Source organism: Pezoporus wallicus, unplaced genomic scaffold (genome assembly GCF_028554395.1).
Source record: "Pezoporus wallicus isolate ANWC-B61680 ecotype Strahan unplaced genomic scaffold, APGP_CSIRO_Pwel_v1 contig_5552, whole genome shotgun sequence".
NCBI lineage: Eukaryota > Metazoa > Chordata > Aves > Psittaciformes > Psittacidae > Pezoporus > Pezoporus wallicus.
Genome location: NW_026640754.1, coordinates 5,077,570 through 5,091,927, shown reverse-complemented (window position 1 = coordinate 5,091,927; position 14,358 = coordinate 5,077,570). Strand labels below are relative to the sequence as shown.

Sequence of the window (14,358 nt, the reverse complement as noted above, 5' to 3'; positions counted from 1 at the left end):
TGCTTTTCTGTGTTTCATATAGATGGAGGATTCACTGTCTTTATAAATCACCCAAGAAAGACGGTGTAAATGTAAAATTGGTCATGTACATACCTTCATATATGCATGCTCTTGGAGACACCGGGCTGAAATCAAAGTTTCTCTGAGAACATCCTGAAAAAAATAAGAGGATAAAAAAAAAAAAACATGGTTACAGAGTATGAAAACAAGAGAAGTCATCTGTGCTGTTAACCTGAAATGCAGTAGTCACAAGATTCTCATGCATAGTTAGGGAAAATATAAAAGATTTTCAAATATTGTATGTTTAGTGCTTTGATGATAAATATTAACTAGGGGAGCTGATAAAACATATGGCCACTGACATATGTAAAATTAAGACGGTAACAGTTGTCATTGCAAATTTATGTTCACTACAAGGAAAACAATATAGGTTAACTTCATTTTAAAATCATACATATTTTGGAACCAGGGGCTGAAGAAGTTAACAGCAGTACAAACTGGAGTTTAAGTGAGTTTTTGAAAGGGTGGTGCTCTTTCATGTAAAACCCTTTCATATAGAACACTGGAGTGCGTTTCAACAGACAGAGGATACCACTGTCCTGCTGTGAATGGATTTCTATAGCTGCCCAGTATGGAACTGATAGTATGGACTAACTTTTTTGAATTAGTTGGTTTTGTTGTTTGGGAGTCTACTGGGTTGAATTCAGAACTAGAGACATGAACTCCTAAGTTAAAAACCAACTTTGAAGATCACTGGTTTTGGCTCGGGTGTGTGTTTTAATTTGAGGTAACAGAACAGCATTTTCAAGTCTGAGTGCCTGAAGTTAAGCATAAAAAAATAACCTCTAAAGAACTTTTAAAATTGTTTAGAACATTAAACTCTGATGGCTGGCAAAATTCAAAATACAGTACATGACTTCAGGGACTGTCAGACAAATGTCTAGAAATGAAGCTAAGTGTGCACACAAGGTGGCATTGCCCATGCCATACACCCTACACACCATGGGGGTGACATTGCAAGTGTTCTGGGACTCACCTGCATATGAACAGTGACCATTTATGTAATAAATCCAGGTGACTGTCCACCTGAAAAGAGCTGTAGTTCAAATGATCGGGCATTCAGAAACACTTGATAAAGCCTTTTAACAAACAAAACACAGCTCTTGATAACAGTGTCCTTCCAAAACAGTGGATGGTACAGCTGTGATTGTCCTGTTGATGCAGCAGTGCTTGGTAAAGATGTATAATAGCACCAGCCATACTGAGGTGCAGAAATACTGTGGTTTACTGGTAGCGATGTATCTGCTCAACAATGCTCATGTCAAGAAAGATCCTTTATCTGTTGTCATCGGTGGTGTTTGGTTCACTTGCCTTGGCTTTACAACCTCTCCAGTGCAAATGAAAGAAGTGTCCCATACAAAAGTGTTGTGTCATGAATAAAAGCACAAAAAAAAGTTTATGAATATTAACTTTGCTAGCAAAGTCAGTAAAACTTAAAAGTTTGTTTTGAGAGCACACCTTCTCTGGTTTTTGTCTGTAATTTTAGAGTAGGTATAGGCAACTTTCCTAAGAGCTTTCATTATGAAATAAAAGTTCATTACATGGGGAAAGAATGACAGTCTCCCAGTTATAAAGATACTTGGATAGACAACATCTGTTCATACGAATTTAGGTATTGTCTAACTTTGGCCCTAAGAGAAATCTCATAAAAATCTACAATACCCTAGCAGCCACCTGTGATGACGTGGGATTTGCTCTATTTATTTGAATTTTTTCTCTTCTTTTTTTTTTTTTTTTTTAAGGAGAAGCTCTGTTATTTTGTGCCCATGGCTTACTTTGCGATGTCAGCCTTTCTTTCTGACCCTTTGTATAGAGATTTTCATAGAATCATTTAGGTTGGAAAAGACCTTTAAGATCAAATCAGAATGTAAACCTAACCCTGCCAAGTGTTTTGCTTGATGAAGAAGAATTTGTCATTTCCTTGAAATGAGTAGTTGTTCATTATTAGCAAAATAGTTATTTTTCCTGTTTACAGGCTGAACAGTCAAAAGAAGAACAGAAACAAGGTTTAAGTGCTGAGAAATTGATGAGAAAAGCCTCTAAGGATGTATGCCGGTTACGGGAGCAGAGCCAGAAAGTGCCACTGCAGGTGCAGTCATTCAGGTAGGGCCTGTTCTGCTTTTCACTCTCTTTTTTAATGTAGTGAAGTAATACAAATTATTTCTAAGCTTAAAGAGACATGCTTTGTAATGTTGGTCAAAAATCTACACACCTCTGAATTGCAAGAAACATTATATGTTTTTAAAATAGCTCTGAGTTGGAGTTTCAGAGGACTGGGCCTTGGTAACTTACTTATGTGGCAGCAGTGGCAGTATTTAGCTGAGCTGTGGTGGCGAGGAAATGGAGTGAAAAGTTTCAGACCTCTGTGGGCAAGCATGTGTGTGGCCATTGCCACAGCTCACCTCATCCACAGCAGATTCACAGTGGGCTCGAAGTCATGGGATCTTTCCCGATGATGGCAGGCGCCTGAAGCAAATCACCCTGCAGGGAGAAGTAGAACAGTGTACATCTTACAATTAACCACTACTTGTGCTTTGCTCAAGACTTAGTATTCAAGAAAGATCTTGAGTTCCTCCTCCTTTGTGTTTCTCTCCTCCTTTTGGTTGTGGGAACAGCAACCAATTACGTGAAGCAATATCAAGTTTTCTTGCTTAGCGTAAGCCACAATGAACACTTTCTATCTCAAACCTTAATTCTAACTTGTCTAAATTCCCAAAGGGCTGGCCAGTAAGTGGCAGGCTACCAGTGCAGAGGCCACACTTCCATGTAAAAATTTGAAAAATCCAATGCTCACTCTTCCACACAGGAAGAGTGTGGAATTTACTCTATTTGTCACTAAGTGATGTTCTTAAAGCTTGGCCTCTGGGTCCTGTATAGGGAACTTAGGTCAGCTACTAATAACTGCGAGGATTTTTTTTTTTTCCCTTTTTAACCCAGTCTATCATGAACAGCTTGAGAAATCCATAAGCAGATAGGGGCCTGTGAGGCCTATATTTCAAACCACAATTGTAAATGATGCAGAATCAAAGCAAGAAAGGAAAGGGGTTTCTTAGCAAAGAAGTGTTACAGCTCAGGTATTTATCCTCAGTATGAAATTCGAGACATCTTCAAACAGTTTTCACTTTCAATGTAAGTTTGACAAAGAGTTTTAAGTCAGTGCTGGTCATTTAACAGTCATCACAAACAGACTGCTGCCCAAGTTTACAGGAATATGTAATAGAGCTCAAGATGTCGTTCCCCTGCAAGAGGGGTATCATAAGACACTATTCTCCTTTATCTTCTGATAACCACACAACTAGCTGAGCAGTCCATTTTACATAGTTGATTATGCTCTGAGTTCCCGTTTCTGATGGTAATTTAAGCATCACCAGTGGAAAGCATGGTTTAGTCTACTGGGCAAGTAGCTACCTCCTAAGGCTGAATTGTACAGGCCCCACTAGTTGGATTTGTTACACTGCTGTGGCCTCACAGCATAACCATGCAGAGGCATTTTTGAAGCTCTCAAGAAGAATAACTCTTCTGAGCTTTAACTTTTAAGCCCCAAATACTTATCTGTTTTGTAGGCTGCTGGCAGACAGGCTTTTGTAAACCTGTTATGCCTCAGTAATCTCTCAGTTCATAGGAGGCAGAAATGGTAACAGCACAGGGAAGCAACTAGAGAAGGGGTTGACAATTCTGCTTCTGAGGATTGCCCAGACCCAGTTATTTTATTATCAACACGCCCATCCCCCCCCCCCCCCCCCTTTCCCAAGTCAGGATAAAATGTTTTATTTTGCCTTTTTGTCCACCCACTACAATATCATCATAGGAAATCAGTGATTAGATCAGTATTTGAGCCTGACCACTGCAGTTACTAATGAAATATTGCTTTTACATAAATCTGCCTAAGAAGAGAATTATGTCAGAATGCCACATTTGCTGTAAATAAATACACTCTCTATTTTCCTCACTGTATATTTTCCAAACCTATATTTTAAAGAACGATGCTGTAGCATTAGCAACTCTACAGCAGATGACATTGGAGTCATGCCATAAATAGTAAAATAATAACTTGTTTTCCTTTCTAATTTCAGGGAGAAGATAGCATACTTCACAAGAGCAAAGATCAGTATACCAGCCCTTCCAGCTGATGATGTATAATTATGCATTTTCATTGAAGTGTTTTTCCACTTGCTCATCTTTCAGATGAACTTAGTAGTTCCAGTGACCTGCTTTGAAAGATCTTCTATTTTACATTCACTATTGATACATTTATTTGTAAGATACAGTGAATTGAATTGTATGCTTAAAAAATGGCAACCCCTCCCCACCCCCCGCGAACAACTGGAAAAACCAAAGTAGATTAATTTTGGTATACTGATGCTGATTTTGTACAGTTTGTATGTATTGCATGTGTTTTTATTTTGTAAAGATGGAACAAAGGCAGTACTAAGCATGTATCCTGTTGAACTGCACTGTGTTGAGAAATACTACGTTCAACAGAAGATTGTTTATCTTTTCACTATTTTCATGTGAGCAGACTGTGAAGATGGCTGATTTGCCATGCAATATTTTTGTACAAGAGTGTGACTTTTATAGTTTAAAGTTAACCACAAGCGTAAACTCCTTTCAAAAACATCAAGGCTGCCTCACAACAGCTGCTAATTAAATTCATCACTTGCATTGGAATTTTGTTTCTGAAAACAGTTTTTTGTGTTTTAATGTTTTGTAGGAAGAGACAAAGTTCAGTTTAGTTTTGTGAATGTACAGTACATTAACCTGCACTAAAAGGTTTCTTGCATCTGCGGGAGAGTGAGAAAGGCAAGGCAGACAAGTAACCCTAAAATCTCACTATGAGACTACCAAAAGGGGCAGCTGCTTTCTGTACTGGAAGCTAAATCAAATTCACTATACCAACATTGGAATTAGAATAGTCATATTCACTGCACACTTAAAAATGAGAGTTCCTCTATCTTAATCTTTCGTCCTAGAGGCTTTCTTACTGCCAACTAGGAATACCTTAAAGTGTTTGTTAGGTTCACAAATATGAAGATGTTTCATTAAAGTATTTGTACCAGCAGAAAAACCTGTCACGTACTAACTCGGACATCAGAACTCTTGTTGGTAAGGTAAACCCTTCCTGAAAAGGAAAAGCTCCTCACTAGAAGTGTTCACGTGTTTCGGTACAATAAATAACATTTTATAGATACACATTCACCCTGTATGCAGTTGAGGTGCACGGGGTTTAATAAACAGATGTTGCAAGTTCATCTTACATGAAGCAGCCTGCTAGGAAGAAGCATCGACTTGGATGCATTCTGTTAGAAGCACAGAACTTTGTATGTAGGCATTCAAAAAGCCCCGTCTTGGTAAAGCAGTTGGGGTCTTATTTTCTGTGGGTACTGTGTGAGGGGGGTGGACACTGCAGAAAAAAGGAGTTCATTTTCTACTTAAACTGTTTCATTGGGATGTGTTGAATTCACTGGCTAAAGTTTTCTTCCCCAACAAGCCACAGACTTCATCTTTCAAAAAGGCTGTAATTACTTGGTAAGAAAATGGGAGCAAATGCGACCGCAACATGGTAGCAGCTGCCTTAAATTCAAAGTGACAATTCTGTGACGAGAGGTCTGTGCAACAACCAAGGGTTTTCTTATGCACAGATAACATCAGATCACTTAAATGTACAGCCAAACATGCCATTTGGGGCAAGAGGGCTGACTGAACATCCTTTGTGAATGCCCCATTTGGTTTTTGTTTCTTGGGTTTGAGATAACATTGTTTGAAAGGTCAATTTAAAGAAAACAAACAAATCTGGAATTATTTAATGTAGAGGTGAAATGAAGGTTGACAGTTTCAACTTCTCCATTTGATTATATGAGTTGTTTGTAGAATGATGTTTAGATGTGTACTTTATGATTTTTCTTTTATTTATTTACACTCTTATTTATGTTCTGTTTAATATAGTTCAGTTCTGGCCATAAAAATATTTGACATTAAGGATATTGTAAAAAATATTTAGAACTGTCAGAGCTGTCTCAAGCTGCCAGATGAGCTGTTTCTCCTCACGTGTTGGAATAATAGTAAAAAAAAAAAAAAGTATTATCATCTGATTTGTAAGCATGAAACGAGGTCAAAATTTAAGGAGTGCTGGCTTTAGCTTGCAAAACGCATTTTAAAATGAGAGACTTCTACTTATTCATGCTCCTTGTTTTCCAGATTGGTAAAGTTGAACATGTTTATAGGCAGCTTTTAATATTTCTAGAGTTCTGGTGGGTTTTTTTAACTAATTTGGATTATTCACACTTGAAACACTCAATAGAATAAGCTAAAATAATCCACACAGGTAAAGCTCCATCAGTTTAAAATTACAACTATTACTCTTGAAGTGAAATTTATTCTGCACAGCAGGGTATAACGAATGTAATTAGTTCTATTTCCAGGTACCAATGTCACTACAGTTGCATATATCAAAATCTAAATATCACTGGTACAAGGATATTTAGCCAAATAAGCAAAGTTTAGCAGAAAATGTAATAGAACAGAAATCAAATAATTAAGTGGGTTTTTTTTTACTATTGCTATGTTTATACTGTATTAAATATCAAATGCTCAGGACTGAACTAAGTATTTAATCAGGTTATATTCTGAATGTGTTTCTGTTCTAATTTTGTCTGTAAGAGTACGCAAGTACATCACACAGATTAACTTGTCTCTGCACTTTCCATGTGTTTCAGTGATTGGAAAATACATTTTTTTTTTTAACAAAGTTCTTTTCCAGACCACTGTTTTATTTAATTCTTTTATTCCTGTTCTATGCTTCTCTCTGCTTTTTTGTACAAACAGATGGCTGCTGCAGCTTTGTCAATGTAAAAATCATTGCAATAGATTGCTTATAGAAAGTTGACATCAATCGATGCCAAGTCTTAGGGTAAGTTAAACCAATTCGTATGTTTGAAGCTAGCTCTTTACATTCATTAAGTAAAAACTGCAGTAGCAATGGACAAAGTCAACTCTCCACTGGATATCTCCTCATTATTATTGGGGAATACTGGATTTCCTTGGGGAGAGATTGTGCATGGATCGATTCAGTCGTTCTCTCTCTCTGGAGAATAGTATATTACATGACATTATGCCTGAGAACATTTAGTTTACTGTGATGGATACAGGTCCAGGGAACTTCATCCAAGGTTGTCCTGTATCAGGTTTTTGTAATGCATGTTGAACTGACACTACAAACTTTCAGGACTTAAACTACTACTATGTTTTGTACAAAACACATTGTTTAAAGGGGCCCCAGTAGGAATTCTGCTATTTAAAATACAGTCAAGTCTCCATGCATGCCTAGAGATTAAGAATTTTATACCTATTTATCCAAAACACAAAGCAAGCAAGCAAAACCCACACAAAACCAAAACGTGCAATTGATCAAATTTTGAGGAAACAGAGTGGTGACTTAGATCTCCATAGCTCATCAATTAGTGTAATTAAAATTGAAGGTAAGTAGTGATTAGAGGAACTACTTGGTAAGAAGCAATCCCTCCCCTCAGTCTCCTAAACAGTAACCTGTCAGTTCAGCAGACATTTCTTGCTGTAATGCAAGAGTAAAATCTGAAAACCTGGTATCTACCCTTTTTAAAGACTTCCAATTTCCAGATGTTGATGGGTGTCTTGCATATCTGCCGTGGCATCCTGCCCTGGTAATTTATGGTCAGGTGAGCAGCAGATTGTGAAGAGCAGATCCCCCAGATTTATAAAAAAGAATACACCAAACTAATCACAGAATAGTACATCCCTTGTTTCCCATCTGGGCACAACCTCTGGGATGTCTTCATCCCAAGATTCCTGGATTATGGTACAGGCAACCCAAGAAACAGACGAAGGCCAAAACTCCGACCACACACAGAAATATTCCTTCAAGTAGTAACAGCTGTTTCTTTAGCTTCAACTCTGTACCCTCCATCTTTAGGCAGGACAGACCAAGACTATAAATCACAAGGCTCAGAAAGTCCTAGTCCATATGATGTAGACACTAAAATCCTAAAAAACTGTAATTCTAGAGGCAAAACTAGAAAATAATTAAAATCTTCACAGTGTTCCTCCTATGGCTTGGACTGTATAGTTTTGCCATAGTCCCATGGTCCAAAGCTCCAGTACATTTAAGTTGTGATTTTTTCCAGTCTGCTAAATAGTTACAGGTACGAAGTAAAATCCATCCTAGTACAGACAACAGCAATCCAACTAGCTGTAGCCTGTGGACCAAGTTCAATTTTAGCAGCCACAGAAGTGCTGCACCATTTGCTTTTGCAGACACTCAGTTCTTTGTCATCCCAAACATAAGCAAAAGTTAAAACAATGCTTTAGGAAGCATGGAATAATCTTCCCCCTCCTGCTTCGTGTTGCCTGGTTCCAGTTGCAGTGTTTGGGCGACAGGGATGTAGTGTGGTAAACCAGTAGCTGAAGGGTGCAGCCACAGCTGGGCTTTCCTGGGGTTTCTTATTTTGTTTTGGGTTTTAGATAAAGCATATATTTTGTTTTCCATCAACCTGCTAAATCATTAACAGCAGTTCTGCCAGATCTGGCATCTCACAGGTCATTTTTAGATGAAGTTTTAGTACCATATTGATGCAGATGAAACTATTTGCTTTGGAGCCAGTTAAGTATCAGTTGTTTAAACTCAAAGGTTTCAGAGCAACATGTTGCTGTAAATGAATGGAGTTTAAGGAGCTTTGACAGGATACCTGATACTTTAATACCTGTACCAGAAGAAGTTAACATAAGGATTTAATAGAGCAGCATTTCTCAACCTATTTTGGGAGCCTAAAGTATGCAGGTGCCAGAAACACTCAGAATAACTTGCACGGGCAGCTTAATGTGCTAGACAGGGGAAACACAACTTGCTGGATATGAAGCACCCACGCTCTAACACCCCCTGCATAAAAAGACATCTGCAAAGCTTACTAGAATTTCAGAAACCTACAGTTTTCTGAGCACGATTTCCAAGTACCCAGAAAGATAATTTGATGCAATGCATGTATTTAGACTGTTTAGGATGTGAAAACTCAAGTTTGTACAGCACTGCATCAGGCAAGTGGAAGACTGCAACAAGGAGTCAAGCATTGAGGCTCATTTAATCAGTTACATATGAAAAGGAAGCACATTTTGGTTAAAAGCCAAGCTGTAAGGGAACATGCATATTCATTTTCAGGATTTTACAGTGCAGTTGAGAAAGCAAAAGCACCTTTTCTGCGCAGTCTATGAAAACTTCAGCATTCAGCTGTGAAACAAAGTTTTAAACAGTTCTGCATGTGAGGAAACAACACCACCTTCCAATACCAGTTAAGGAGAAAGCAGACATAAGTTTAGGAAATCAGCTAGGTAACAAAGAGTCCTTTGAATTTCTACTGGAACAAGCATCTGGCTTGCACTGGGGTTTGAAAAAGATAGGGCAGTCTTTCTGTTCTGCATAAAACCTTCCATTTTAAGGCCTAGATTCAGTTTCCAAGTGTTGACACTGATCTTGCTGCTCTGCTACTGTGTAATGGACTGAAGATGGATGGACTTCAGTTGAACAGATTGTGCAATTAAGTAGGGATCCTCCTAAGATAAGACAAAACCCAGCAAGCCAGCCAACAAATAACGCTTCCCCAAAATCCCACCTGGGAACAATATCTGGTATATTCTCATCCCAAAATTCCTGGACTGTGGAATGGGCAACCCAAGAAACCGGGACAATAGCTGTAATCCCCGATATCCAAAAGAGCATTCCTCCAAAGAGCAACAGCCGTTTCTTTTGTCCCTGTTGTCTTTCACCAATTTTCAAACAGTCCAACCCAAATCCTGAGAGCAAGAGGCCAAAAAGCCCTGATCCATTGGAAAAAACCATCAAAATCCTAGAAATCCGGAGCTCTGGGGGCAAAGCTAGGAAAGAATCGAAGTCCTTGCATTGCATTCCCCCTTCTTCCTGGACAACACAAGCTTGCCAGAGTCCCATGGTCCAGATCTCCAGTTCATTCAGGTCCAAGTTAAGATTTTTCCACTGGGGTAAATAGGTGGTGAGACAGGACAGGACCCATCCCAACAGAGAGACCAGTATGCCACTTAATTGCATCATTGGTTGATAAAGCAAGGCCATTATGAGAGCAGAGTCCTAAAAGCTTGAGGAGGAAGGTCTCCCCAGCAGTCCTGTAACAACCGCTGCCTTGCGTGATGGTGAAAGCTATGATTATTTTAGTTCTCTGCTGCCCAAAATATAAGCGCTTGCTATTAACCCTTTGTGAGCTCTGAAACACTTTTTTGTTCTTCACGAATATAAAGTTTCACATAAAGGAGGAAGGACTTCACTAAACCATGAGTTAGTCTTTCCGATAAGGATTTGATCTGGTACCTTCCAATTTGCTCGGTAAAATTATATCCCAATGCCTGATGATTACAAGCCTGAGGATGAACAAAGAGGGCTCTATGACCCCTCACCCTAAAACACAACAGAAATCTTTGTGCTTCAATACGGATTAATTAGATTTTAAGTGGTGATAAAAGGCAGCTCTGTGTGCAACAGGACTTCATTGTAATAGCTAAATTTGAGATTTCAGGGATGTAAATCAAGGCCTTGTAAAGAAAGGTAGACTGTTTGCCTATAATCTTTATTCTTAGACTTCCTCAACATACATAATGGCTTATCTTCCACTGCCCTGTTTTATGTCCCAGCACTGTAAAAGACACTTTGTAAGAGATCCTTATGTTTCACATTTTCTACATTCACTTCTTTTAAAATGGGCTTTGTTTTGACTGACTCTTACGAGGAAAAGGAGAAGGGTATGGTGAAAGTACCGTAAAAAACGAAATCCTAGACATCCCTCCACCATAATGAACCCAGACAGATCATCAGCCAGCATAAACTTTACTTGCCCCAGGACTCCAACAACACCATGGTAGCAGCTTACACCAGCTCAGTGTCCCCTTTCCTAGAGACTACCTCCCAGATGGCAGAGAGTGTATACACTTAGTTACTAACAGCATTAGGGACTCAGTGCTCCCAAGGCCAGGAATGCCTAGTACCTTTTTGATCAAAGCAAGATACCATTATGCCACTACCCCATTAGGAAACCCTGCTTTTTAACTGCTCTCATATTGGCTACACTTGTTCTTGTCTACAGGGTCAGCAAGGAGAACATTTGCCTGCTGTTCCCCACCTAGATGTAGCAGCGCGGCCTGAATGGGAGAGAGCTGAGTAGTATGAAGACATGCACATGTGTACAACCCAGAAATGTATTCCAGTCTTTCTTGACTTTATTTCCTAGATGAGATAATATCTTCTCAGTTGCTCAAAATGAGTTATCAGGTGATGGAAAAAACAGCACTACTTTTGAAAGTTGCCAAAATCCCAAGGGGTACCAACAAGAAATTTCACCGTGAGAAGATCTCTTCTTCCTCATTTCTCTGTTGAGTCTTAACTTCTAACCTTTGTGGTTTTCCTGTCACAAGCTTTGATGAGCCAACACAAGGAAAGATGAGCTGATTCCCTTCTGCTTGTGTACCAACCCAATCCAACAGTTTACACCAGGTCAAAAAATTACCATACACAAGAGCAGGAATCACAAAGAATATTGCTGACAAAACCAGGAACAAACTGATGCAAACAAGGCTCTAACTTCAGCCATCCACTAGGCAAAAGAAGAAGAAAAAAAAAAACCTTGCATTCATTCGGAGTCCAGGTTGTATTTTCAGATTTGGCGGTGTCACTTCTCTCCCCTTTCTCTGTTCGGAGCAAGAATGCTAGTTCTGGCAACCATCGCCACATTCAATGAGAAACTCAGTAATGGCATTTGAATATTTTTTCAAATAAGCAACTAAACTTCAGGAGTGCTTCTGCTCATTCAGAGGATATATGCTTACCTGACTTTAAAATCATGGCTATGCCACACTTGGACTGGAAGCATGTCGCACTTCTGTCTGCGAACATTTAACATTTTCTTCTTGTGCTCTCACACTGTATGGCATTAAGCGCAAAGACCAGGCTTGTGAAGTCCATTCATTTTGCTAACATTGACCATAACTGGAGCAGTATGCCAGCCTTTCAATTTTAGCAAGCAGAAGCATTCAGACTACTGCATCAGTATCACCTGCCAATTACTATTAACTGTGCCCTAACTCAGAGCAAACAAAGCAGCTTCCTTAAACTACCCTATGCAAGATTATAAAAGAATCCTTGTTCTCCCAGGGAGGTGGGGAACATAAGACTTGCCTTGTGGCAAGGACAGGAGCAAGTTCTGAACTGCCTTTTCCTGGAACGTACTGATCTTGTGGAAACCTCAGCAAGCCCATAAACAAAACCAGATCTTCTATCTGAAGTGAGATATGTAAATTGTTGGGTCAGTAACTGCCTTAGTCCTATCTTCTTGCACACCTTTCCCCCCAGTGTTCTTTCTTTTTCTCACATCTAAAAACGTCTCATTCCCAGAATAACTTTATTTTGGTAGACTTGTGCCTACATGGAAGGTAACGCGTCAGAGTTACTGCAAAGCTCAAGGGCTAAAGCTGGGCTCCCACCGCTTTCGGCCTTACTGCTCGGGGTAATTTGAAATACAAACCCAGGGTGCACTGTTACACTGTGATGGCAAAAAACGTTTGCTGACATCTGAAATAGTGCTCCTCAGTGAATGCTAGGATGCTGCTAGAGCAAAGAATTCACAAAACAGACAACTGAATGCTCTGTTGAGAAGTTACAGAAGCGGACAGCCCAGCAGAGACAAAGCAAATCATCACTGAGGCCATATCACCTCTTCTGATCCTCCCTCCCTGACACAGGCAGAGACTACATCCCAGCCATGCAGCCACTGCCAATGGGTTTACACTGCTGGTGCACCAGGACCAGCAAGCAGAGGGCAAGGTAAAGCTGAGCTGAGGGCAACAGTGCAAGGTGAGGACTCAGTGAGCACTCGGCAGCGCTCAGGCCACCTCAGCACCTTCAGAATTGCCAAGAAAGGGCTGCAGAATCTTCTCATATGGGAAAAAGGCACCGGCCCTCTGAATAGCGCCTCCCTCCTCAAATGGGCATATTCAGTAGTGCAAAGACTGCCCGACGCTGCATTCCTTCCCTCTGCAAACACCGGATGTAATTCATTAAGCATCTTTAATATGAGCACATTATGTATGCAAAACAAATGTACTTCTGGGAGCAAAAGACCTCGCTAACAGTTCCACTTCCATAAGATTAATCAAAAGCTGGAAATAAGACGTCATGTAGGATTAATGGCAGTTGGAAAGATGTAGAAGGGAAAGGCACTGAAAGAGTCAAGCACAGCAAGATGAAACTGCCTATTTCTGTTTTAGGGATTCATTCAAAAGACTGAAATGGGAGAGGGAACATTTGCCAACTGGAAGAATAAAGAGTGCTTTAAGGCTCAGTACTTCAACCCTTGCAGAAACTTTTCTACCACCATCCCAATCTAGACTTCAAAGTGAGGGTTGACTGGGTTAGAAAATTAGCCTTATTCTTCAGGGAACTATTTTTGATGTACTATCAATAGAGGAGAATACTGTAAGTATGAAAACTCTTGTCACTTGAACAGTGATTGCAATGCGGTTTCCTTGAATGATGGAAGTCTAAGAAATTAATTCCTGAGCTGTGAAATATGTAGGCTTCTTTATCATTATGCATCCCTTTTTATGAGATTCTGGTTTAATAGAGTGTTATACATACATATTTCTATAATGCTTTTCATTTAGCACCTGCAAACAATTATTATAATAACATTTCTCTCAAGGATTCCTTAAGATGTGTTTCTTATTATCAGTAATCTTATGAGAAATTATTCATAGTACCCAGCAGAACCTGCATGGGGAATTGTTATTGCATGACAATAGGGATTACAAAAATAATATGGACTTGTTAACCATAAATTAGAAGACTGCACATACTTTTTGATATCAAGCTAGGCAGACTGGGAAATGAGCAGTGAGGATTTCTGGCAAGTGAAGGAAGCATGGGGCACCTGTGGCATTCTGCTCATCTGCCATAATTGAGATGCGGGGGGAAATGAGAAAAAGAAACAGAACAGATTTGTGGTAGTCCTTTGAAATATGATTGTTCTTCAGATTCTGGTGGGTTAAACTGTTTTAGTGTTTTACCTTCTAAGGTGCAGGAAGCCAGGAGATGTAGAAAGGGAAGATCTTTCCTAGCAACTGTTCTCCCTAATGTTGCAGAGCTTTTTGGCTACAGAAAAACAAAATAAAACCTTTCTGCTGCTTTTCCTCCCTCCCAGCATTTAAATAATTTAAATATATCCCCCCCAACTGAAATTTAAAGCAAGCTTATAGCTT

The 14,358-nt window shown here is 39.4% G+C and overlaps 2 protein-coding genes and 1 pseudogene across 4 annotated transcripts in view; 1 reads left to right on the top strand and 2 right to left on the bottom strand.

Annotated features, from left to right (window-relative positions):
- Positions 1-5,268, top strand: part of WWC2 (WW and C2 domain containing 2) — a 100,164-nt gene extending 94,896 nt beyond the window's left edge. For all 3 annotated transcript variants that reach the window (XM_057420277.1, XM_057420276.1, XM_057420278.1), the window contains exons 22-23: positions 2,036-2,163; positions 4,134-5,268. In XM_057420277.1, the coding sequence (XP_057276260.1) occupies positions 2,036-2,163; positions 4,134-4,200 (195 nt within the window). In that variant the 3' untranslated portion in view covers positions 4,201-5,268. The remainder of the gene's footprint in view (positions 1-2,035; positions 2,164-4,133) is intronic.
- A 2,403-nt stretch (positions 5,269-7,671) lies between these two features.
- Positions 7,672-8,633, bottom strand: LOC130605152 (claudin-22-like; annotated as a pseudogene).
- An 884-nt stretch (positions 8,634-9,517) lies between these two features.
- LOC130605096 (claudin-22-like) lies at positions 9,518-10,171 on the bottom strand. The gene has a single exon (XM_057420282.1). It carries the CDS (start codon positions 10,169-10,171, stop codon positions 9,518-9,520), a length of 654 nt encoding a protein of 217 aa, XP_057276265.1.
- Positions 10,172-14,358: the final 4,187 nt, after the last annotated feature.